General features: G+C 46.4%; 1 protein-coding gene across 8 annotated transcripts in view; it reads left to right on the forward strand.

Moving 5' to 3' along the window:
* ASAP1 (ArfGAP with SH3 domain, ankyrin repeat and PH domain 1) overlaps nucleotides 1-24,660 on the forward strand; it is a 218,077-nt gene that overhangs the window by 39,672 nt on the left and 153,745 nt on the right. For 7 of the 8 annotated variants that reach the window (XM_036337636.1, XM_036337640.1, XM_036337639.1 and 4 more), the window contains exon 3: nucleotides 18,107-18,233. In XM_036337636.1, coding sequence (XP_036193529.1) covers nucleotides 18,107-18,233 — 127 coding nt within the window. Of the gene's footprint in view, nucleotides 1-18,106; nucleotides 18,234-19,887; nucleotides 20,030-24,660 lie in introns of those variants that run through there. The other variant, XM_036337642.1, reaches the window with a different exon arrangement.

Raw genomic sequence — 24,660 nt, forward strand, 5'->3', positions numbered from 1 at the left:
ACAATTCAGTGGCTTGTAGTATATTCACCAAGCTGTGTAACCATCACCACACTCTAATTCCAAAGCATTGTCAGCACTCCCCAAAGAAACCCCTACCCACTGACAGCCATTCCCCCCCCCCCCCCCCCCCCCCCCCCCGCTCTGCGGCTTTGCCCTCTGGACATTTCCTATAAAATTTCCTATCAATGGAAACACATAATGTGTGACCTTTGTAGCTTTCACTTAGCATAACGTATTTTCTTTTTTTTTTTTTTTTCTTTTTTTTTTTATTGCTTAAAGTATTACAAAGGGTATTACATATGTGTCCATTTTATCCCCCCGCCCTAGACAGTCCCCTAGCCTCCCCTATCCCCCAATGTCTTATGTCCACTGGTTATGCTTCTATGCATGCATACAAGTCCTTTAGTTGATCTCTTAACCCCCTACCTCCTACCCCGCAACCCTCCCCGGCCTTCCTGCTGCAGTTTGACAATCTGTTTGAGGCAGCTCTGCCTCTGTATCTATTATTGTTTAAAAGTTTATAATGGTCTCTATTATCCATGAATGAGTGAGATCATGTGGTATTTTTCCTTCATTGACTGGCTTATTTCACTTAGCATAATGCTCTCCAGTTCCATCCATGACGTTGCAAATGGTAAGAGTTCCTTCCTTTTTAGAGCAGCATAGTATTCCATCGTGTAGATGTACCACAGTTTTCTAATCCATTCATCTACTGATGGGCACTTAGGCTGTTTCCAGATCTTAGCTATGGTGAATTGTGCTGCTATGAACATAGGGGTGCATATATCCTTTCTGATTGGTGTTTCTGGTTTCTTGGGGTATATTCCTAGAAGTGGGATCACAGGGTCAAATGGGAGTTCCATTTTCAGTTTTTTAAGGAAACTCCATACTGTCTTCCATAGTGGCTGCACCAGTCTGCATTCCCACCAGCAGTGCACAAGTGTTCCTTTTTCTCCACATCCTCTCCAGCACTTGTCGTTTGTTGATTTGTTGATGATAGCCAGTCTGACAGGTGTGAGATGGTACCTCATTGTTGTTTTGATTTGCATCTCTCGGATGATTAGTGACTTTGAGCATGTTTTCATATGTCTCTTGGCTTTCTGAATGTCCTCTTTTGAAAGGTGTCTATTTAGGTCCTTTGCCCATTTTTTGATTGGATTGTTTATCTTCCTTTTGTTAAGTTGTATGAGTTCCCTATAAATTTTGGAGATTAGGCCCTTATCGGATATGACATTGGCAAATATGTTTTCCCACACAGTGGGTTTTCTCGTTGTTTTGTTGATGGTTTCTTTTGCTGTGCAGAAGCTTTTTATTTTGATGTAGTCCCATTTGCTCATTTTCTCTTTAGTTTCAAGTGCCCTAGGAGCTGTATCAGTGAAGAAATTGCTTCGGCATATGTCTGAGATTTTGTTGCCTTTGGATTCTTCTAGAATTTTTATAGTTTCCTGTCGTACATTTAAGTCCTTTATCCATTTTGAGTTTATTTTTGTGTATGGTGTAAGTTGGTGGTCTAGTTTCATTTTCTTGCATATATCTGTCCAATTTTCCCAGCACCATTTATTGAAGAGACTATCTTGGCTCCATTGTATGTTCTTGCCTCCTTTGTCAAATATTAATTGAGCATATTGGTTCGGGCCGATTTCTGGGCTCTCTATTCTATTCCATTGATCTATATGCCTATTCTTGTGCCAGTACCAGGCAGTTTTGAGAACAGTGGCTTTGTAATACATCTTGATATCTGGTATTGAGATCCCACCTACTTTGGTCTTTTTCAGGATTGCTGCAGCTATTCGAGGTCTTTTTTTATTCCAGATGAATTTTTGGAGAGTTCGTTCTAGATCTCTGAAGTATGCCGTTGGTATTTTAATGGGAAGTGCGTTGAATTTATAGATTGCTTTGGGTAGTATGGACATTTTAATGATGTTGATTCTACCAATCCATGAACACGGTATGTTCTTCCATCTGTTTATGTCTTCCTCTATATCTTTTTTCAACGTCCTGTAGTTTTCTGAGTAGAGGTCTTTTACCTCTTTAGTTAAGTTTATTCCTAGGTAGCTTAATTTTTTTGGTGCGATGGTAAACGGGCTTGTTTTTATAATCTCTCTTTCTGAAAGTTCACTATTGGTGTATAGAAATGCCTCGGATTTCTTGGGGTTAATTTTGTATCCTGCTACATTGCCAAATTCATGTACTAAGTCCAGTAGCTTTTTGATGGAGTCTCTAGGGTTTTGTATGTATAATATCATGTCGTCTGCAAATAAGGACAGTTTTACTTCCTCTTTTCCAATTTGGATGCCTTTTATTTCTTCTTCTTGCCGAATTGCAATGGCTAACACTTCCAGTACTATGTTGAACAGGAGTGGTGAGAGGGGGCATCCCTGTCTTGTTCCTGTTCTTAGGGGAAATGGTGTTAGTTTTTGTCCATTGAGTATGATGTTGGCTGTGGGCCTGTCATATATGGCTTTTATTATGTTGAGGTATGATCCTTCTACTCCCACCTTGCTGAGAGCTTTTATCAAAAATGGGTGTTGAATTTTGTCAAATGCTTTTTCTGCATCAATTGATATGACCATGTGGTTTTTTTCTTTCAATTTGTTTATGTGATGTATCACGTTTATTGATTTGCGGATATTGTACCATCCTTGCATCCCTGGGGTAAATCCTACTTGGTCATGGTGTATGATCTTTCTGATGTACTGCTGGATCCGATTTGCTAAGATTTTGTTGAGGATTTTGGCATCTATGTTCATGAGGGATATTGGCCTGTAATTCTCTTTCATTGTGTTGTCTTTACCTGGTTTTGGTATTAGGGTGATGCTGGCTTCATAGAATGAGCTTGGAAGTGTTCCTTCCTCTTGAATTTTTTGTAGTAGTCTGAGGAGGATAGGTTTTAGTTCTTCCTTGAATGTTTGGTAAAACTCCCCTGTGAAGCCGTCTGGTCCTGGGCTTTTGTTTGCTGGAAACTTTTTGATGACTGCTTCAATTTCTTCCATAGTTATTGGCCTGTTGAGATTTTTAGAATCTTCCTGATTGAGTTTTGGAATGTTGTATTTTTCTAGGAATTTGTCCATTTCCTCCAGGTTGTCTAGTTTGTTGGAGTAGAGCTGTCCATAGTATTTTTTAACAATCATTTGTATTTCTGTGGGGTCTGTTGTTATTTCGCCTCTATCGTTTCTGATTTTGTTTATTTGGGTCCTCTCTCTTTGCTTATTGGTGAGTCTGGCTAGAGGTTTGTCAATCTTGTTTATCCTTTCAAAGAACCAGCTCTTGGTTTCATTGATTTTCTGTATTGTTTTTTTGGTCTCTATGTCATTTATTTCTGCTCTAATCTTTATTATCTCCTTCCTTCTGCTCACTCTGGGGTTTTCTTGTTGCTCTCTTTCTAATTCTTTGAGTTGTAGAGTTAGATGATTTACTACCATTTTTTCTTGTTTGTTGAGATAGGCCTGTAGAGCTATAAACTTCCCTCTCAGGACTGCTTTCATTGTGTCCCATAGGTTTTGGATTGTTGTGTTTTCATTGTCATTAGTTTCCAGGATGTTTTGAATTTCTTCTTTGATTTCATTGGTAACCCAATCAATATTTAATAGCATGCTATTCAGCTTCCAGGTGTTTGAGTATTTTGGGTTGTTTTTATTGTAGTTTATTTCTAATATTATGCCATCGTGGTCTGCGAAGACGCTTTTTATGATTTCAATTTTCTTGAATTTGGGGATACTTTGCTTGTGACCCAATATATGGTCTATTTTTGAATATGTCCTATGAGCATTTGAGTAGAATGTATATTCCCTGGCTTTCGGGTGAAGTGTTCTGAAGATGTCTATTAAGTCCATCTGATCTAGTGAGTCATTTAGGATTGCTATATCTTTGCTGATTATTTGTCTAGAGGACTTATCCAGTGCTGTCAGTGGTGTATTAAAGTCCCCTACTATGATTGTATTGTTGTCGATGTCTCCTTTGATATCTTCCAGGAGTTTTTTTATGAATTTGGGTGCTCCTGCATTGGGTGCATATATGTTTACCAGGATTATATCTTCTTGTTGTATTGATCCCTTTAGTATTATGAAGTGGCCTTCCTTATCTCTTGTTATGGCCTTCACTTTGAGGTCTATTTTGTCCGATATAAGTATTGCTACCCCAGCTTTCTTTTCCTTTCCATTTGCCTGAAAGATATTTTTCCATCCTTTCACTTTCAGTCTGTGTGAGTCCCTTCTAATGAGGTGGGTTTCTTGTAGACAGCAGATGTATGGGTCATGTTTTTTTATCCATTCAGCCACTCGATGTCTTTTGTTTGGAGCATTTAGTCCGTTTACGTTTAAAGTTATTATTGAAAGGTACTTGTTTGTAGGCATTTCTGTTTTTGTGTGGCTGTTTTCTTTCTGAGCTTTTTATTTCTTATTTTTATACCAGTCCCTTTAGCATTCCTTGCATTGCTGGCTTGGTGGTGATAAACTCCCTTAGCCTTTTTTTGTCTGTGAAGCTTCTTATTTCCCCTTCAAGTTTGAATGATAGCCTTGCTGGATAGAGTATTCTTGGATTCAGTCCTTTGCTTTGCATCACTTTGTAAATTTCCGTCCATTCTTTTCTGGCCTGATGTGTTTCTGTTGAGAAATCATTTGACAATCTAATGGGAGATCCCTTGTATGTAACTTTCCGTCTCTCTCTTGCAGCCTGTAAGATTCTCTCTTTGTCCTGAACATTTGCCATGGTAATTATGATGTGTCTTGGTGTGGGTCTTTTTGGGTTCACCTTGTTTGGGACTCTCTGGGCTTGTGTGACTTTTTTCTTCCCCACCTCAGCGAAGTTTTCTGATATTATTTCTTCTAATAGGTTTTCTAATCCTTGTTCATCCTTCTGTTGTTCTGGTACCCCTATTATTCGTATGTTGTTTCGTTTCATGTTGTCCCAAAGCTCCCTTAGGCTCTCCTCCTGTCTTTTCATTTTTTTCTCCAATTGCAGTACATTTTGGGTGTGTTTTGCTTCCTTGTCTTCTAAATCACTAATTCGGTCCTCCGCTTCTCCTAGTCTACTGTTGATACTTTCAATGGAGTTTTTCATTGCAGCTATGTCACTCTTCATATCTTCTTGGGTCTTACTTAAGTTGTTGATTTTTTCATCTGTTTCTTCTAGCTTCTTCCATATGTTATCGATTTTTTCATCTGTTTCTTCTAGCTTCTTCCATATGTTATCGATTTTTTCATCTGTTTCTTCTTGCTTCTTGCTGAGGTTGTCGATTTTTTCCTCCATCCGGTTTATGCACTCTAGGACCCTTATTCTGAATTCTTTTTCTGTCATGTTGCATGCCTCTGTATTACTTAGCTGCTTTTCTGGAGAGTCCTCCTTCTCTTTCCTTTGGGGGTTTCTTTGTCTACCCATGTTTGATCTCACTGACATACCTAGATGTTGAGTCGTTCAGTGGCTGCTCCCTTGGTGGCAGTGACTCCTTGGTCTGCGGTTCCTCTTCGGGCGGTTGTGGTAGCAGCTGCTCTTCAGTTGGCAGCAACTCCTCTGGTGGGTGCTGTTCACAGCTGTGGTGGCTCTTCTGGCTGGTGGGGCGAGGTTTCACGTACAGCTGCTGTTCCTCAGCAGAGGGTGTGGTGCTCAGGAGGTTGCTGTTGCTTGGATCTGCTGTGTTGATTTAAAGGCACAAAATACAACACAACAAGGCACCACGTACCAGGCACTATACACAAATATATTCACGATATTAATAACCCCAAATAAAGGTGACCACCTGAATTAAGAGAATTAGGGGATAAGAAAGAAGGAAGAGAAAAAGAGAAAAGAGAAAAAAGAAAAGAAAATTAGGGACCAAAAAAAGGAGTGCAAAAATGAAAGTGGGAAAAAGGGGGGGGGGAAGTAAAAGCGAGAAAAGAAAGGAAAAGAAAAAAAAAGAGCGAAAAGAGAGAATGAAGTGGAAGAGGGGAAGAGACTTTTTATATGAGGAGAATACTCCTATAGAACAGCCATTAATCCCAACAAATTCCAGCAACAGCTCCCTGGAGATAAATGCAAACTAGAAACAACCAATAATATAACAATGAAAATAGAATGGAGAACACTAATCCCAAAATAAAATAAAGAGAAAATAAAATGGCACTTTAAAAAAAATGGTAAAATGGTAGCAGTAATAATACTGGTTAAAAATAAGAAGGTAGTAATTAAAAGGGTAAAATCAGGTGATGGAAAAAAGAGGAAAAAAAAAAAGAAGAAGAAGAGGAAAAGAAAAAAAAAGAAAAAAAATTGGTTTCTTAGTTAAAAGGTGAAAAAAAAAAAAATATATTGCAGTAGTGAAGGTCCTTCGGTTCTTCTATTCTTCAGTGTGGCTCGCCTTAGACCTGCCAGGTATCCAGGAGAGTGTTGAGTTTCCCTGCGATACACTGTTCCTCTGTGTTGTAAACCACAGTCCTTATTTTAAAGCAAGCCGCATTTGTTTCCCAGACTGCCTTATTTTGTGTTTAGCAAAGAGTCAGTTTGTGGGTCAGCCTCTGGGTGGCAGTGTTCTGGGGTTGGCCTCTGAGGCTACAGGGCCTCTCTGTCCAGTGGAAGTTCACTGCCCAGAGCTGGCTGCGTAAGAGTTACCAGTGCTGTGTTGTTGCTGGGATTGCATAACGTATTTTCAAGTTTCATCCATAGCCTGTGTCAGTACTTTATCCCCTTTTCTGTGGCCGAATGATATCCCATTGTATGGATGGATCGTGTTTTGCGTATTCATTCATCTGTTGATGGACATTTGGGTTGTTTCCACGAATTGACTATTAGGAATAACGCTCCTTATAAGCATCCACGTACAAGTGTTTGTGTGGGGGTGTGTTTTCATTTCTCTCCGCATATACCTCGGTGGGGTCCTGCTGGGTCAATGGTAACACTATGTTTCACCTTTTGAGGAAACGCCAGCTTGTTTTGGAAGCTGCTACACCATCTCACATTCCTACCCGCAATGCGTGAGGGTTCCAGTTACTCTCCATTCTCTCCAACACTTGTTTTCCGTGTTTTTAATTACTGCCATCCTGCTGGTGTGAAGTGATGTTTCATTGTGCTTTGATTTGCATTTCTCTAATGACTAATGATCCTGAGCATCTTTTCAAGTGCTTATCCATTTGCATATCTGCTTTGGGAAAATGTCTATTCAAGTGCTTTGCCCATTTTGAAAATTAGTTATTTGCCTTTTTATTGTTGAAGTGTAAGAGTTTCTATATTTTAGAAACTAGACCCTTATCACATATGTGATTTGCAAATATTTTCTCCCATTCTGTTATGTGTATTATCTGACTGTTTAGAGCAGTCCTCTGGGGTGGATATAATGATTCCCATCTGACAGGTGAGGCAGTGACTAGTTTATCCAAGGTAACATATCTAATAACTGTGAAGATGCTACTGGAACCTAGAAAAAGATTAGCCAGGGCTCTCTTAGTTTTATTGCTAGAAACACATCTTAGACCAGCGTATGCTAATATAGAAGTATGGTTGCTCACATCCCTGGGGAGTCCACGGGTGGACCAGCATCCGGGTGGGATAGTTCTGTAAATCTAGTGGTTCAAGTGATGTTACCAAGACTCTCCCTTCCTCTCTCCATCGCTTGCCATCCTTTGGTTGGCATCACTCTTACTAAGTAAGCTCTCTCCTGTATGGCAACTATGGTCACCAGTAGCTGAAGGCTAGCTGAGTCCTTTGAGCTGGACGTTCTAGAAAAAGGGACATTGCTCTTTACCCCGGCATCCATCTCAGGCATCCATAGAGCTCCCTGATTGGCCTTGCTTGAGTTAAATGCCTATTGGAAGACCCATCGATGCTGCTTTCAGGAGTCTGGGATGCTCTGATTGGACAGCCTGGGTCCAGCCCTCTGGTTGGGAATGTGGAGATATATGATTGACAGTCTCTAGAGAATCACATGGACTCAAGGAGGGGGAGGATATAGTTCCTAAAAGAAAGGGATGTGTAGGGCAGACAGAAAATAGAATGGATGTCCTACAAGTTAAGTCTGAACTGCTAAGTTCAAGATGCTGAAATGAGCTGGGGGTAGGAGAAAAGTCAGTTTGTTCACAAAAGAGAAATGAAAGATATTGAAAACAGTCATCTGTAGATCCAGTCAACACTGAGTTCTCTGCTGTCCATTTAAACATAGTAATTTTATAAATTAGTTTATATAACGGCCAGAGCAAAAAGACTAAGTTTTCAATGACAAAACAAAATTAAAAACCTGGAACAGCCTGGCTGGTGTGGCTCAGTGCTTGAGCATTAACCCCTGAACCCAGAGGTCACGGTTCAATTCCTGGTCAGGGCACATGCCCAGGTTGCGGGCTCAGTTCCCAGTAGGGAGCATGTAGGATTCTCTCTCATCATTGATGTTTCTGTCTCTCTCTCCCTCTCTCTTCCTCTCCGAAATCAGTAAAAATATATTAAAAGTCAAACGGGGAACAGAAGCTGGATGTGTCCGTCAAAAGGTTTGCTAGCAATTGTAGAGGCAATTTTTCTTCATTGGAACCCCTAATGTGATTCAGAATGTTCACCTCTGAGAAAGACGATAACCAAAGAGCGCATGCTAAGAGAACACTACAGAGGGTGGGCAATTTTCCTTTTGCAAATGGACCATGCCCTGCATTTGACAGAATTAAGGGAAAATTCTGTTATAATACAGCTCATTGTTATGTAGGGTGAAGCTCATTGTTACGTAGGGTGAAGTACATTTGCAAGTGAAAGCGAGTTTTTGAAAGGCAATAAGTGGACACGGGGCCAGGGCCAGATCATATAACCTAGGGGGCCCCTCTTGGGGGCACAGAACTGATGACCTCCAGACTGTTCTTGGCCTGCAAGCAGCCCTGGAGGCTGCGCTGGGCGCCATGTGGTGTTTGGGGTTGGTTAACCCTCTGAGTGCCAGGGAGCGCGATGGCGCTCCTCCTGTCTTTTGCCAAAAGTGTCGGGAATGCTATCGGCAATTGTTTTTTCTACTAGTATTTTATAATACAATCAGCAAACAATATATGTCAAAGATGAAAACAAATGTAGTAAAGGTTTCCTTAAGTTTTTGAATATGTAACTTCAGTTACTTGCAATTCATAATTTTTTTCCTAAACTGCTGTAAAATCAGCAAAAATCAGCCTTGGCAATTTTAGCATAGTTCCCAGAATATTGGTTGGCACTCAGAGGGTTAACACTGGTGCCAAAAAAAAAAATTCATGGGTGTTAGTGGCCTAGGACAGACCTCCCAGACTCTCTGTCCCAGGCTCTGGTATTGACTGCAAGGAGTGGGAAGCCAAAGTTGGTGAGATGGTTCGGCCGAGGAAAAGCAGTTGAGCTCGCTGGCGCCCCAGGTTCCAACACAGTGCTGACGTCACAGGTAGCTGCCACTCATGCGATGTTTCTTATAGACGAGTGTTTCAGGTGATCAGCAGTTCCGAAAAGAGCTCACACAAACAGGTCTGACTGGGCTTTGGGCAGATAAAAGAGATCTCCATACATGGAATGGCCCGTTCTTTGGACTTGACACTCACAGGTCACATATTTGAAATGCACATTTATTTTCTGTTTGAGTTCTCTGAGCCCTTCATCAGTCCTGCTTACAACTTGTATGTCTGTCTGCATGTGAGGGCAGGGCTATGTCCTGTGTATCTTTTTGGCTCCCGAAGAGTCTAGCACAGGATGTGTATAGAATACAAATAATGATATTAGGAACTAATCTTTCTTGATCATTTACTATATACCAGACACTGTACTAAGCATCTCACATGGATTATCTCATTTATACCTTACAACAACCTTATTAGAGAGAGAGAGAGAGATCTTCTCATTATCCTCCTTTTAAAGGTAAAGAAACTGACATTAAGTAACTTGCCTAAAGTTAGCAATCCCTATTAAGTAGCAGAGCTGGGATTTGAACCCGGGCAATCTGAATCCAGACCGCGTACTCTTAACCACTGGAAAGGTTATCGGGCTGCTTAGTAACTATGGGATGGAACTGAACTGATGGGTTCCAACCTAATTCCTCTGCACCCACTGGAGAATGTCCTCAGGGCCCGGGAGACCATGATCTCCCACCTGAGAATGCCCAGTGGGGAAGACCTTGCTCTTCCGGACAGGAAAGTGGGCTCGCCAAAGGAGGCACCTCACCTCTGCTCTGCATGTGCTGTAGAGCTGCTGGGGGTGGAGGTAGGATAGCATGTTTACAAAATAGCATGACCGACTGGCACTGTTAAGGCCACAAAATATCTCTCTCCTTACTAGTATTTCTCCTGACTTCTTATCTTTTATAAAGGGGCTCTTAAGGAAGGGCAAGGGGTGGGATGGAGGACTTAGGAGACCCTTTCACTGGCATTAATTGCCCTCAAGCTCCCCAGCTTCATTGGCCTTGGAGAGCAAGAAAGAAGAGAACAAGATGAGAGAATGAAAAAGGAGGTGGGAGCACTACTCTGGTCTCACTGTACTCGCAGTCTTCTTGCTGAAGGTCAGGGCCATCAGTGAGGTGAACCTGTGCCAAGTTTTATATGGGTACAGTGTTTAAATAGCAGGCAGATGTCTATAAGCATTCCTTGATACCGTGATGCAAAGACTACATGTGATCCGCTTTTAAATGGAAGTTTCAGATGTTTCTCTGAAGGCAAGGTCTTTAATCCCTTCCTTGGAATGTAGCTGGGAAAGGTGACAGTGTGGGAAAAGCTTTGGGAACCAGGATACCTGGGATCTGGCCCTGGTTCCCCACACATCTGCTGGGGAACACTGTGCAAGTCATTCAGCCACTTGAGAATCAGTTTCCTCATCCGGACGATGGAAGGACTGGAATCCACATTATCCTGCAATGTCTTTGAGGCCCTGGTAGTTTATAATGATGTTAGATGACGGAAGAGACTCGAAGAACCAGGATTCCTCTTTCTAGTTCTCCTCTCCTGAGTCCTCTCACACGCCTCTCTCTATAAGTGTTAGTTTGTTCATTTGTTCATCCATCCATTCATTCACTCTTCCTTCTGTCTATTCATTAATTATCTCTTAAGCACCTGGGACTTTGGGCTGTAGCAGTGGATGGATAGCCCTGGTCTCAAGGACCTCACAGTCTAATTGGAGAAATAGAAATATGTGGGAAATGGTACGAGGGAGAAAAGGGCTATAAAAGGAGGCATGTTTTCAGTCTTGAGAGCACAGAAGTGGGCATGGCTAAGTGTGATAACTAAACTGAAACCAAAACAGATTCATCAGGAGGAAGGGAAGGGAAGGGGAGGGAAGGGAAGGGACCTGGATGTTCTATAAGTTTTTGCTCATTTTTTCAGATTAATGTTTTCCAGAAATGGAGTGAGATTTAAAAGCCCTCGCTCGTACAGGTGGCAGGCCTTTAGGAATCCCATTGCACACCATACTTTTTCTCCCTGGAGGTGGTTTTACTTACGCCAGAAATGATGTAGCTCATGGAAAGGAGCTGGTTCCGCACCCACTTATTGGGGGTTCCCAGGAGACCTGCAAGGGGCAGCACCTTCTATGGGAAAGGAAGAGCCTGCAGGGCTGGGATTCAGACTGGCTGTGAAGAGCCATTCCCCACTTATAAGCTGTTGACCTTGAGTAGGTTGTACATGTCTTTGAGTTCTCTCAAGGGCAAGCATGGTTCCCCCTAGGCTACTGGGGAGATTTCAAGAGATGATGTTTGTCACGGCCAAGCCTGGGCTCCAGGAACCTCCTGTCCCTCCTTCCGTTCCTGGGGGATGGAGGTGATGCAGAGACGGATAGGATTTGTTCGCCAGTGCCCTGGGGGATTGACACTGGGGATTCTGTAGTGCAGGAAACTTACAAGGAAGATCTGAGCCAAGCTCTGCCACAAACAGAGCTATTTGTCCATGTGTACACACGTCTGAAGTCCTTCCGAGCCGTGCCAGCATCCTCCCCTTACAGAGAGAGAGGCTGTATGGCAAACATCCGTGCGAAGATGAATCCCAGCTAGAGGAGTGGGGGCAGGGGAGCGCGGTCCAGATCAGAGGAGCTTGCACTGGAGTTGGGCTGGTAATGAGCTCCCCAGGAGGAAAGAGCATAGCACGCAGGCTCTGACGGAAACCTAACCGCTGTCTTGTTTGAGCATCTGTGGTGGCTGATCACACGGGCTGTGAACTCCCACTGGTCAGCCTCGCTCTGCCATCTGCCAAGGTGACCTTTAAGCTCCCGGTTTCCCTCACAAATGAAATGGGAACAATACGGGTACCTGTTTCACTTTATTAGTTTGTTTTTAAATATATTTTTATTGATTTCAGAGAGGAAGGGAGAAGGAGAGAGAGAAAAAAACATCAATGATGAGAGAGAATCATTGATTGGCTGCCTCCTACACGCCCCACACTGGGGATCGAGCCTAGCATGTGCCCTGACGGGCTCCTAGGTGGATGTTCAACCCTTGAGCTACGCTGATGGGCCGGTACCTGTTCTATAGTGTCCTGGGAGATGGTGCCTGCCATGACTCAGAATAGTGCAGGGCATACACTGCCCACAGCGATGGTTAGTTGATATTACTCTTTTATGGGACAGAACAGACATACGTCCTGAGTTCGTTCATTTGATATTTACACTAGGAGCCGAGTCTCCTGAGTTTCCCAGCTCCCTGCCTGCCTCTTCCTCCTCACTCCACCAGCAGGAACAGTCAGGGCGCAGGGAGGTAAAAGGCAGTGGGTTTTGCCTCTCCACACAGACGGTGTTCTCCTTATTTTCTGAGGACACTCTACACAGCCCTCTCCCGCTGCATTGAGTGCACTTGGGGCTAGACTTTTTATGATTAGTTTATGTGAAACTGCACGAGTGCACTTGGGCGGCACTCACAAGTCTGACCGTAAAACACGTGGCGTCAGATCCGTCCTGCCCTCCTCCCGCCCCCGCAGCGCTTTCCTTCCCTCTGTGACTTCACTGAGATGACAGAAAACGAATTCCTACGTTACCAGGTGAAATAAGGAAATGAGAAGCCTTCCTTTGGTGGTCTGGGTTGGGAAAAATATCTAACAGAGAAGCGCTACACGCGGTGTAATCAAGAGACCGATTTTGCTGGCGGTGGGAAAGGCCTGGATTTAGCCCGCCCGGCTCGGGGACATTACCTCGCTGGGAGACTTCATGTGTCTCCGTTTCCATTATGGTAATGCTCCCATGTCGGGACTGTTACGTGAATGAATTCAGACCCTGCTTGCATAACAACCCGTGCAGTGCCTGGCGGGGGGCTGGAGCTCAGAAAGTAGGATCCTAGACCTAGACCGTAGTAGCCTCAGGTTTCTCTCTGGTAAATTTGGGATAATGATTCTTACCTTATGAAGTTGCCCCGAAGTTTAAAGCAGGGCATGTGTGTCCAGAATCTGTACTTAGCAAAAGTGTCTGTTTGTAGCAGAACATCAGAATTTATATCTCCAGATAAGGTTTCCAGTATCCCAGGATATCTGAAAGGTATTGTCCACTTATGTCTCAGACCCTCCTAATGTGTCTAGGCTCACTAAATTCTCAGACATAGGGACCATTCATTGCCCCCATTTTGCGGATGTGAAAACTGAGCCTCAGAGACATTAGTTACCTTGAAAGGTCTACTAGCCGAGAGAAGTGAATTGCTTTTAGCGAAGCCTAAGAGCTAAAACTTGGCAGAGATGGGAACCCAAGTCTTTCTCCTGCGAGAGTCAGCCTGTAACTGATGCTCCTGCGAACTAAATGCCCTGTTCTAGCCTCCGGAAGTTGCCTTGCTCAGAATAGCCTTCTGAGAACGAGGCTCTTATATTATTACTTCAACCCACTTCTGCTCTCGGTGTGTTAGCCTATTTCTCTAGATATTGTTTATTTACTTCCCAAGTCCCAAACCGTCTACTCATGGATCCGTTTCACAAAGGATATATACAAGAATCAGCCAGGTCTCGGAAAACGATTCCCTAGTCCGAGAGCCCAAACACTGGGAATTGCTGTGCAGTCTCCCCCTCCCTCTCCTTTCCTCCTCCAGGTGACTAATTTAGAGACGTTTCTGAGTCTTGGAATGCCAGGGATGTATTTATAGTCCAACTTCACAAAGAAAGGGAGTTCAGAGGGAACTAACCCTGGTTGATTATTCACTGTGCGTCAACTGTCTTAGCCACATCTTCTCATTTTATTTCATGTAACAACCTCCAGCGTAGTTTTGTTATTACCCTAATGATGCAGATGAGAAAACAAGGCTAAATAAGTGACGGAGGAGAGATGCCAACCGAGGTCCATGTAACACAAAGCATATTCTCAGCCTGCACTCCCCATTGCCCTGTCCCATGAAGACATGGGGACCCTTTGACGAGGGCTGTAATTCCATCCCATCAGCCGGGGACGCTGGCGAGCACTGTTGATCAGGGCACCAATAACTCCTCTGGGTTTCTTGTACCCCGAGAGCAGCCTAAGCTCCCACCCCCACTCTTCACTCCTGGAACATTGTCAGTCATCTTGTAAATGCACCTCCTTGGTCATTGGTTTGGCAGATGGGTGAGGGACGTCTGCAACTGGAACTATAACTTAGCCAATTCCCCGATGACAGTGGCGTCAATAGTGCAACCACTGTCCCTGAGAATAACCCACTGCTGTTCTCACGGCCTCTTTTCAATGAGATGAAAACCATTCTGCAAGGACCACTGTCTTACCCCGTCCGCGGCGCTCAAAGAACTGGCATGAAGAGTCCAAGGTGCTGAATACTCTTGGATGGGGAGTATGAAGATGACAAAGAGATGACACCTGCTTAATACAAAGCCGGGCACACACAAGTGTTTTTGTGTGTGTGTGCGTGTGTGCACATGTGTTTCCTGGCTCTGGAAAGGATGATGTCTGTTCTGAGCAGCTGCACACACCAAAACCCAGCATTTTAAGTTCTGCCCACATCACTGTTTGCTTCAGATACCCAGGCACGGTGTTCAGGGCACCTGAGAAGAGAGGTGCCGATGGTTTGCACTGGGGCATGGTTTCAAATCTAAAGAGGATTATGGCCCATGAACCCCAGATACGGTGTGAACCTTTGAAATCGAACTGCAGACCAGGCGGAGGAGGTATAGCCTTACCGGGGCACAGCATCACATTGCTCACACGGCCCTTTCTTGGCCGGAGGAGATGGGGAGGAGGAGCAGATACATAACATAATCTTCCAATGAAAGTGAAACACCAATTGATGGCAGCAAGTTTGGGCTCTGTGGTGAATTCAGTCAAGAAAGAAATCCCTGGCTGTTTACCATGGCAGGTAGCTTAGCTTGTAAGCACCTTTATTTCCTGTGTCTGCAGAGCCGAGGGTATCCCTCCCAGCAGGGAGGGATCTGTGTCGTCATTTTGACACATCCCCTTTGTTGTACAAGTGATGGCACCAAGGCCCAAGGTGACAGCATCTGTTATGAGAGGAGGCTCTGCAATCCAGGGCTCCTGGAGTTGAGGCAGCCATTCACTTACTTTAATAACAGCTCATAGTTACTGAGCCATCGGATGGCTTTTAGGGATGGGAGGAGCTACCAGCCCAGCAGAGGTGACCGGCTTTAGATGACAAGTTGGAATAGAGGGAAGAATAGAAGAAATGCAAAGTCAAAGTCTGAATTGATTTCCAGCCTAGAGGAAGGCCCTCTTGGAGTGGATGGAAGTCTAAGTGTCAACTGTTGCGCTCTCACCTGCTCCACGGCGCAGCATGGGGTTGCTGAGACTCACAGGACTTAATTAGCCCAAGCTCGTTGGGGCCATGTTTGCTCCCAGTCACAGAACCTTCAGCTGCAGGAGACAAAACACCTGAAACTCTCATAATGGCTTTCCTGTGCACAAAGCACTTTCTCATCCATCATCATTCAACAGCCTCGTGGGGTTGGCGCCCTTATCTTCCCTCTGCATGTGAGGCCACTGAAGGCCAAGGTCCCTTAGCCAACGGGATATCAATGGGATTCAGCCCATCAATTCCTTTTCTGCTCAAGAGGTCACCGTATCACAGAGGCCTCGTCTGAACATTCCGCACACCTCCATCACCTTATTTTATATGTGATCCACATTATCTGGCATTTTTAGGCTGTCTGTTGCCCTACTAAGGTAAGCTCACCAGAGTGTGGGCCTTGTCACCACTCAATCTCCAGGGCCCTCAGGATGTATTTGTTAACAATAAGTGAGTTATGCATTTTCATTTTACAACCTTTTGGCTATGATCTGCCACAGGCCCAATGCAAAAAGCAAGGCCCCTTGCCTTGGGGGGCACTCCACTATAGTTGGGGTTAAAGACCAGAGGACACACTTAATGGATCAAGATAGCAGCAGCTCAGTCCTGGGGGTGGCCGCAGGGCCAGCCTTCTGCCCTCAGGGGGCGCATTAGCGTGATTTTGGTGAAGAAGTGTTTTTTAGGTTTTTGTTTGAGAAAGAGAAATATTGACCCGCTGCTCCCCATTTATGCATTCATTTGTTGCTTTTTTTTTTTTTTTTTGGCCCATTATTATTTATTTATTTATTTATTTATTTATTTATTTATTTATTTTTAACTTTATTGTTGTATTACAGATGTCCCTTTTCCCCCATTGACCTTCTCCACTACCCCCTCACCCTAGACCCCATCCCCCACCCCCTCCTGCTCCCTCCCTAGGCCTTCACTGTGCACTATTTATGTATGTTCCTTGGTTAATCTCTTCCTGCAACCCCTCCCTCTGAAACTCATCAGTCTTCAATGTCTCTGGATCTATTTTGTTCCTCATTTTATTTTGTTCATTAGATTCCACATATAAGTGAGATCATGTGATACTTGTCTTTCTCTGACTGGCTGTTTCGCTTAGCATAATTCTCTGGTATGTGCCCTCGCCCCAGATTTAACCTCAACCTGGGTTTATGGGGATGACTCCGCTAACAAACTGCTCTCCCCTGCCAGGGCTGAGGCGAGTTTTGAGGTGGCTATAGAAAGCTCCCACTGGCTCCAATGACAGGAGCGAATCTTGTGTTGCTTCCCCAAAGCCTAGGTGTGTTTTTTTTCTTTTGAACCAATTTCACTGGCAATCAATGGTGAGAAATTAAATGGATTCATTGGACTAAGTAGATTGAGCTAGTGAAAAAAATAGCCATCTGCCGGGGCCGAGGAATGAGCAATCTGTTGGTACTTTTTCCGCAGAAATTTGGCATCTGCTTAGCGGTGTACACCATTTGCACCTCGGGAAATGCGTTTTACATCCCATGACCCCGGTCTTTCCTCCGGGTTAGGAAAAAAAAAAAAAGGCAACGAAATATTAGAAAATAGTAAAAAAAAATCAAAACCCTTTCATTTGTTTTCAGCTGGTATTTTAGCGACTCAAGCCAACTGCACAAACTAGCCTTGCAGTGGCGGCCAGAGCCCCGGGAAGGGAGTGCGGACGGGAGCCCGGCCAGCGGGCAGCTGCAAGCCTGGCAGCCGGCTGGCTCCTCGCTCGGCCGAGGCCGCCCCGCGGCCCCCGCGGCAGGAGGCGACTCTCCCCCTCGCTTCCGGCACCCACGCGGGACTAAAAAAGAACGCGCACAACTTTTTTGGGTGCCGCTCCTCGCCCATCGCTGGCGTAACGAGCCCGCTGCAGTCAGCGCTGGGGGCGGCCCCGCGGCGCCCGCTCGGAACTTGGCCTGGGAGGCGGCGCGCGGGCGGGGGCGTGGCCGCGGGCGGCGGGGGCGGGGCGGGGGCCGGCGGGGGGGGGCGGCGCGTGCGCAGACCACTTCCTTGTTTGTCCCCGTGACTGTAGCGGGAGCGACGCCGCCCGCAGCCCGGCCACCCGACCGCGCGAGCCTGTGCTCAGTCAGTCGGTGTCCTCGCCGCCGCCTGTCAGAGCGTCTGGGGAGGCAGCGCCGGCCGCCCCGCAGCCGCCCGGCCCGATCCCTCCGCATCCCGCCGCCCCGTCCCCTCCCCCGCCGCCCAGGAGCCGCCGCCGGCATGCGCCCGGGGAGGCGGGTCCTCAGGAGCCCCCTGCCTCGCGCGCGGCTCGGAGTTTGAAGGGCCCCGCGCCCAGCGCCGCCGCCGCCGCCTGCTGCGCCCGCCCGCCCTTCCTCCCGCCCTTCCTCCCGCAGCCGCCGGGGTCGGGAGCCGCGCCAGGCCGGGCGCGGGTGCGGGCTGTGCGGGGCGTTCATGAGCCGCCGGACGGCCCGCGGCCCCCGGAGCCCGCGCCCTGACTCACCCCGCGCCTGTGTCTCGCCCCCCCGGCAGGATGCCGGACCAGATCTCCGTGTCCGAGTTCATCGCCGAGACCACCGAGGACTACAACTCGCCCACCACGTCCAGCTTCACCACGCGGCTGCACAACTGCAGGAACACCGTGACGCTGCTGGAGGAGGTAGGTCGCGGCCAGCGCGCCCCGCGGGGACCCGCGGAGCCTCCGCTCGCAGCTGCTGCCCGGCTTGCCTGGCATCTGATCGCCTGGATTTCTGAGCCGGGGATGTTTGGGGCTGCAGAGCCACACCCCCTCCGGGACCCCCGCTCCCGGGTACAAGGGGGACCTGGGGTGTGCAGCCTCCGCCTGCCCCCCATGCCCGGGTGCTGAGCCCGGGAGGCTGGAGGTGGGCCGAGGGCTGAGCGGGCTCTGGACACCCCCCCCACCCCGCCCCCGGGAAGAAGAGGGACGGCCTCTCCCTATCTGTCGCCCTTCCTGGGTGTCGGGCAGTCTGCTAGATGCTTTCCACATCATCCTGACCCTGTCATAACCCGAGAAGGAGGTGGCGCCAGGCCACCGGGGGCAGAGGGAGGGGAAGCAACGTGGCCAAAGTCAGCAGCAAGGGGCAGGGAGATGGTCAGTGAATGCACTGCTCCAGGGCTTGGCAAGGCTGAGGCAAAAATCCTAAAGGAATGAGAGGGGACTCCGGCTGGGACTGCTCCCACCCCGGAATCCCTGACCTAGTCCGGGGCCTACAGCCCTGGGTGGAAGAGAGATCTGTGCAGACAAGCCCCCACGGCCCCCTCATCAGAGGGTTCAGTTATGCCCCAGCTGCTGCGCCCGCAGGACCTGCCTGCAGGGCACTCAGAGCCCTGAACTGAGACCAGAGGCCCTTGCTGCCTGGAAGTGTCAGAGCTGAGACCAGAGGCTGCAGAAGAACAGCTCCTCCCAGGCAGACCCTCCAGAGAACCTTGTGGGTGTCTGGGGACAGGGCCAAGGTCGGAGTGGTTTCCTTTACAATGTTAAGTGAATTAGTGATAGGGTAAGAGGGGTAGGTAAGGGAGGACCCCAGGGCTGTGAAAGCCTCTGAACCTCCATGAAAATAGGACATTTGCCTTGGAGCTTGGCACCAGCTGTAAGTGCCGTAAAGCACCACTCCCCTCCCAGCAAGCCATACCTATTTCAGCTGCAGAAGACAGCACTGGGGGAAGTTAGGGAAGCAGACCGTGTTGTCCAGATGGATTCTCCTGGGTTGGCTTATTTGAGATCTGGGGAGCCCTCTTTAACATTGAGAAGCTTGGGCAATGCTCTTGGTACGGGTTTCTGCTGCTTGCTCTTCAGACCAGGTTGCATGTAGCTCTGGTCTTCTGAAGCATAACTGCAGGAACGCATGCGCTGCTCGAGGAGGTAGGTCCAGGTAGGTGGTCAGTGCCTCACCCCTGCCCCTCCTGGGACCCCCTCCTTGCCTCCACTTGCAGCTGCTGCCTGGCAGTCAGAGTGTCTTTTTTTTTTTTTAATATATTTTTATTGATTTCAGAGAGGAAGGGAGAGGGAAAGAGAGAAAGAAACATTAGTGATGAGAGAGAATTATTGATCATCTGCCTCTTGCGCGTCCCCCCATTGGGGATTGAGCCTGCAACCTGGGCATTCGCCCTGACCTGGAATCAAACCTCGAGCTACTGGTTCATAGATTGACACTCAACCACTGAGCCATTCAGAGTGTCTTGATTCCCGAGCTGGGGATGTTTGGGGCCAGGGAGCCACACCCCCGCCGCCCAGGTCCTAAATTTTAGGAGGAGAGATTTCCGCTGGTACTGGGTCCCATCTTGCCTGCCAGGTACTGCAAATTAGTCTGAAGGTTTTCTGCCAGTTGAGGATGCTTTCCAGCGTTCTTTCTGAAGTTCATGATGGTGATGGAACTGGATTTTGAAATTCAGTTGGAGAAATATCACCGAACTGGGTGTGTTTGTAAGCCAGAGGTAAATGGATCTTTTTTTTTTTTTTTCCTTCTTTGTGAACGGTCAGCCTTGTGCTAGCCTGATGCTTAGTGTCCAGGATTACATGGAGTTGCCAGGCATTCCACCCCATGAGGGCTCAGTCCTTCACTTAATTGTGATGAATTGGAACATGCTGATGTCGGAGCATTTTGCATCCTTTTTTCTGTACTAATTGTACATGCCTCTAAAGGATGTCCCATTGATTAGACTGAGCGGTTATTTTCCTTCTCGATAACTTCTTCAGTGCCTGCTAATAGCACTGTCGGTTGTTTTAACTTTCCCTGTCTGCACATTCAGATACTGTTACTGCATTCTGTTTGGGGTGTGATAAGGGTAAGTAGTTGGAGATGCTATTTGTAGGGGTATGTGCCCATAATTTCAGCAACCGCAGAGGATACGATAAATGTTGCTCTTGGTCTTAGTTTTAGGTAACTAAATTTAAAAGCAAATGCAAGGCGGGTGTGTATGTGTGGTGTGTGTTACTGTTTTGCAAGGTTAGAAAAATAGATCAGTCGTAATACAAATGTGGTTATCTATGAACTTGAGAAGGAATTGGAACCAGGCTAGAAGTTTAAAAGTGTCATGTTAGAATACATTGATAATACTCATGGTCTCAAAAATATAACAGTAACTGTTTCACTCAGAATGGCACAGTAATTTTGTAACTCTCTTTTCTGAACTTGAGTACAGCACTGGTCAGGAAGTCATTGTCCCCAGTCTGTGTCTTTTAACTCTTGAATCATAGTCCATGAAGTTGAACTCATAAGTGATTTTCATTTGCATAAATGTGAAACATACCCTTTAGTTTCTTATTGATAGACTAGTGGCCCGGTGCACGAATTTGTGCACGTTGAAAGGAAATTAGTTAGAAGAAATATTTTAATATCGTTATTCACCCTTTCTCTATAATAGAACTGTCAACCAAATTCACGATTGACGATGGAAACACGCATGTGATTGGTGCCAGCGAGAGCTTTATATGTATCGCGCATGCACAAGTCATCTTAGCCTTTTATATACATAGAATAAACTTGCTTAATTAGACCTGCTTTCTATTGTAGCTAAACTTTTTCCAGCCCAGTGAAGCACCACAACTTCTCTTTCAGGTAATTGTCAGCAACACAGCAGTAAATATCAACACAAAGCAGATTATTATTGTAGATCACGCAGGGAAAACAAAGGGTAAAATATTTAACTATAGCAGTGTTTGACTATATTCTGCACAGTGAGAAAACCTGAAGTCATTTTCAAGGTCCACCATTTCTTCTTTTCAGTCGGGTCAAGTTTCTAAGCTTTCTAAATCTGCATTTTCCGGCTAATGAAAAGAAAATAGGATTCCACTGAGTCTCCTATCTACCTACTCCAGGACTTCTGTGAGGATCAAATGAGATGAGGCATGGGAAAATGCTTCACAGACATTTGGTTAAAGTGTGAAATGTTTGTTTGTACCTCGGTATAAAGCAAGTTGTATTCCTGGGCTGAAGAAACTGCAAGGAGGCTAGTTGCTAGGGAGAGGTAGCTCGGCAAAGCCATGACATCATTTCCTGGACGGACACTTATCATATTAGCCTTTTATATATATAGATAACCACAGGGTCGAATCCCCCGCCTCCGAGCTTACATGTATGTCGGGGTACATTATTGCATGTATCTTAAGTGGATCAGAATTCAGCTCTTAAAAAATATGGGCCTTAAGAATATTAAAAGTTTCAGAGCAAACCACCAAATCTTGTTGGTATGTGCTTTACAAGTGAGATACTTGGGACCTTTAGGACAGTGGTCGCCAACCTTTTGGACCTCACAGACCACCAGTGGTCTGCGGGCCACCAGTTGGCAACCTCTACTTTAGAACACTGTTTGTGTTATCTTGTGGTTATTCTTAGGAATAGAACTTTTGGGTGCTTTTTTGGTGATGTGGAAACTCAGGAATAGATATTAACTTGGGCAGCTTGGAATTATTTCTTGTAAAAAAAATCTTTTCTAATTCTAGTAATTAAATGTCTTTCGGTTCGTTTACTATTTTGCTCTTTGGGTTCCTAATTAACATGCGTGAGTCTCAACTAAAAACCAGTATTGAGCTCCAAGCTTGGAATCTGCATTTAACCCACTCTCTCCCCTTTTGCGACGTCACTAGCAGAGGGTGTGTTTTGCAGATGTCGGGGCCTTTACTGAAATCTCTCCGTACGAGCACTCTAGGAAGGGGGTCAGAAATATGGTAAAAGAGGCAGAGTCTCCTCTGGTCTTCGCCTCTGGGGGCGAAGGGTCCCCCAGGACCCAGGGAGTCAGGATGTGGCTGGCACGCAGTGAGTGGCTGCCTTTGGGAAGCAGGAGTGGGTTGGCTGCCAAGGTTTCATCCTGGTGCGAGAGTGTTTTCCAAGCAGAAAGCCAGTGTTTTGCTTATTCAGCAGCCAGAGCACACTGACGTGCACTGTTTCACTCGTGACCATTTGGAAGTTATGAGTAAATGACTAGGAGGCGAGGAGAAGACAGTTTTCCTGGGGATGGAGCAAGCAGGCATTCCAGGACCACTGTCGGGGGAGGCAGTAGGAGAGACCCTCTGTTTAAAGACTTGGATTGGGCCCTAGCCGGTTTGGCTCAGTGGATAGAGCATCGGCCTGCGGACCAAAGGGTCCCAGATTCGATTCCGGTCAAGGACACATACCTTGATTGCAGGCTCTTTCCAGGCCCAGGCCCTGGTCGGGGCTCCTTCAGGAAGCAACCAACCAATGTGTTTTTCTCACATCGATGTTTCTCTCTGTCTTTCCCTCTCTCTTCCACTTTCCCTAAAAATCAATGGAAAGTATCCTCGGGTGAGGATTAACAAAAAATTAAATAAAAAATCAAGGCTTGGATTGGTCCATGCTTAGTGCTTGGTGAAAGGGAGAGTCCAGCAAAGGTGTGCTTGGTTACTTAATATTGAGCCAGCCTTTTATCCGTGGTAACGATGGAGGAGGCATGTTCTGCCCATTTATTGAGCAGCTGCTCTGTGCCAGGCCCGACGTGGGCAGATGGCATGCATGCTCTCATTTAACCCTCCTATGGGCTGTAGGAAGGAAGGGACCATTGTATATCTCCATTTTACAGGGAAGAAAACTGAGGCCTAGAGATGAAGTGATTTGTCTCTGGGGTCCAATGGCTATAAGCAAATGGAGTTGGGAAATCCTTAAGTGGTTAAGACAGCATAGACATTCTGAATGTCTGCAAAGGCCTATTTCACTGGCTTGGGAGAGGACATAGGAGGCTTTGCTTTCATGGCACCTTCTAATTTCTGTCTCATGAAACAGCGGTGCCTAAGTTGCTAAGTGTCTTAGTTTTTCCTCATGTTCACATTTCAGGAGGTTCTTAATGGCAATACTTAGCTACACCATGTTCCCCCACTGCTTTCAAATATTTACTTACGGTTTTTCAGATTCAGATGTGGGAACTCACTTGGGTGTCAGTACATTTTTGGGGAACACCTGCTATGTACACATCACTTTGCCAAGCCTAGCTGAGGTATTGGAGTTGTTATCTGGATTGTGTTATGGGGAAACTAATGGCCTTTGAGAAGGAGATAAAAAGGGCTGTCACTCTTAACGAGGTAGAAAAGGGCAGTGCATAGGAAAGACCACGGGCATTCACCCAGCAACACAAGCTAAATCACTCCACTGAGCATCCAGTCCCTGAACACGGTGCCTGTGATGTGCCCAGCAGTGTGCTAGGCCCTGAAGATACGCAGATCAACAGCTTTGCCCTTGAGAAGTGGTCTGAGTTTTCTTTAGGGGCCAACAATCAAGGGTGGGCCTTGCGTTAGAGGCTCGCTTGGCTTCAGATGTGCAGGCCAGGTGTGCAGTCTTTCCAGAAGGCATGGGATTTGGGGCTGAATGAGAACGAAGGTGTAGCATGTAGATTCACCATCAAGATTCATTCTGTCACAACAACAGTAATGACCAGTTATTAGCTTTCCTACTACGCGCAAGCCCTATTCACATTTAACACTTGCATTCACCCTACTATTTTCATTGACCCCCTGCCCCCCAGCAGATAAGCCCTTGCCCGAGGTTGCACCACAGTAAGTAGTGGGTTTGGGAATGAATCCCATTCTGTGGCATCTTCCGGCATGCTAGCCAGGCTTCCTCTGTGCTTCCTTTTGACCCCGGCTCTTTGGGGCATCATCCATGCTTTCAGATCCTCCAGCGTCATTGCGTCGACTCTCACCCACAGGGCCTCTGTGGCCAGGGCTTGAGGAGAGAGCTCGTTCCGCGGCTCCCAGTGTTCCGGAATGCAAGCTCTTTGGTTCTCTGAAATGTTGGAAGTGATAAACTTAATAAGAAGTGCTTATTTATATAGCAGCTGCTCGGCTAGGGTGCAGTCCTACTGAGAAAGTGGCCTCAGGAAGGGTTTACAGAAAATGCAGGCTGGCCCTGCACGTTGCTTAAGGTAAAGACCATGTCCTTAGCTTATCCCTGATCTCTGGAAGATAAAACAGCAAAAGGTGGACAAGCCTGCCCTTAGTACACAGTCCCACTCCCAGCTCTGGGCTCTGGCCCCACCCTCTGACCCCACCCAGAGATCACCAGCAAAGGTCAGCCCGGGAAGATGCATTTGACTGCAGAAGCAAAGAGAGAAGGAAC

The sequence above is a fragment of the Myotis myotis genome, unplaced genomic scaffold (genome assembly GCF_014108235.1).
Source record: "Myotis myotis isolate mMyoMyo1 unplaced genomic scaffold, mMyoMyo1.p scaffold_m19_p_16, whole genome shotgun sequence".
NCBI classification, from domain to species: domain Eukaryota; kingdom Metazoa; phylum Chordata; class Mammalia; order Chiroptera; family Vespertilionidae; genus Myotis; species Myotis myotis.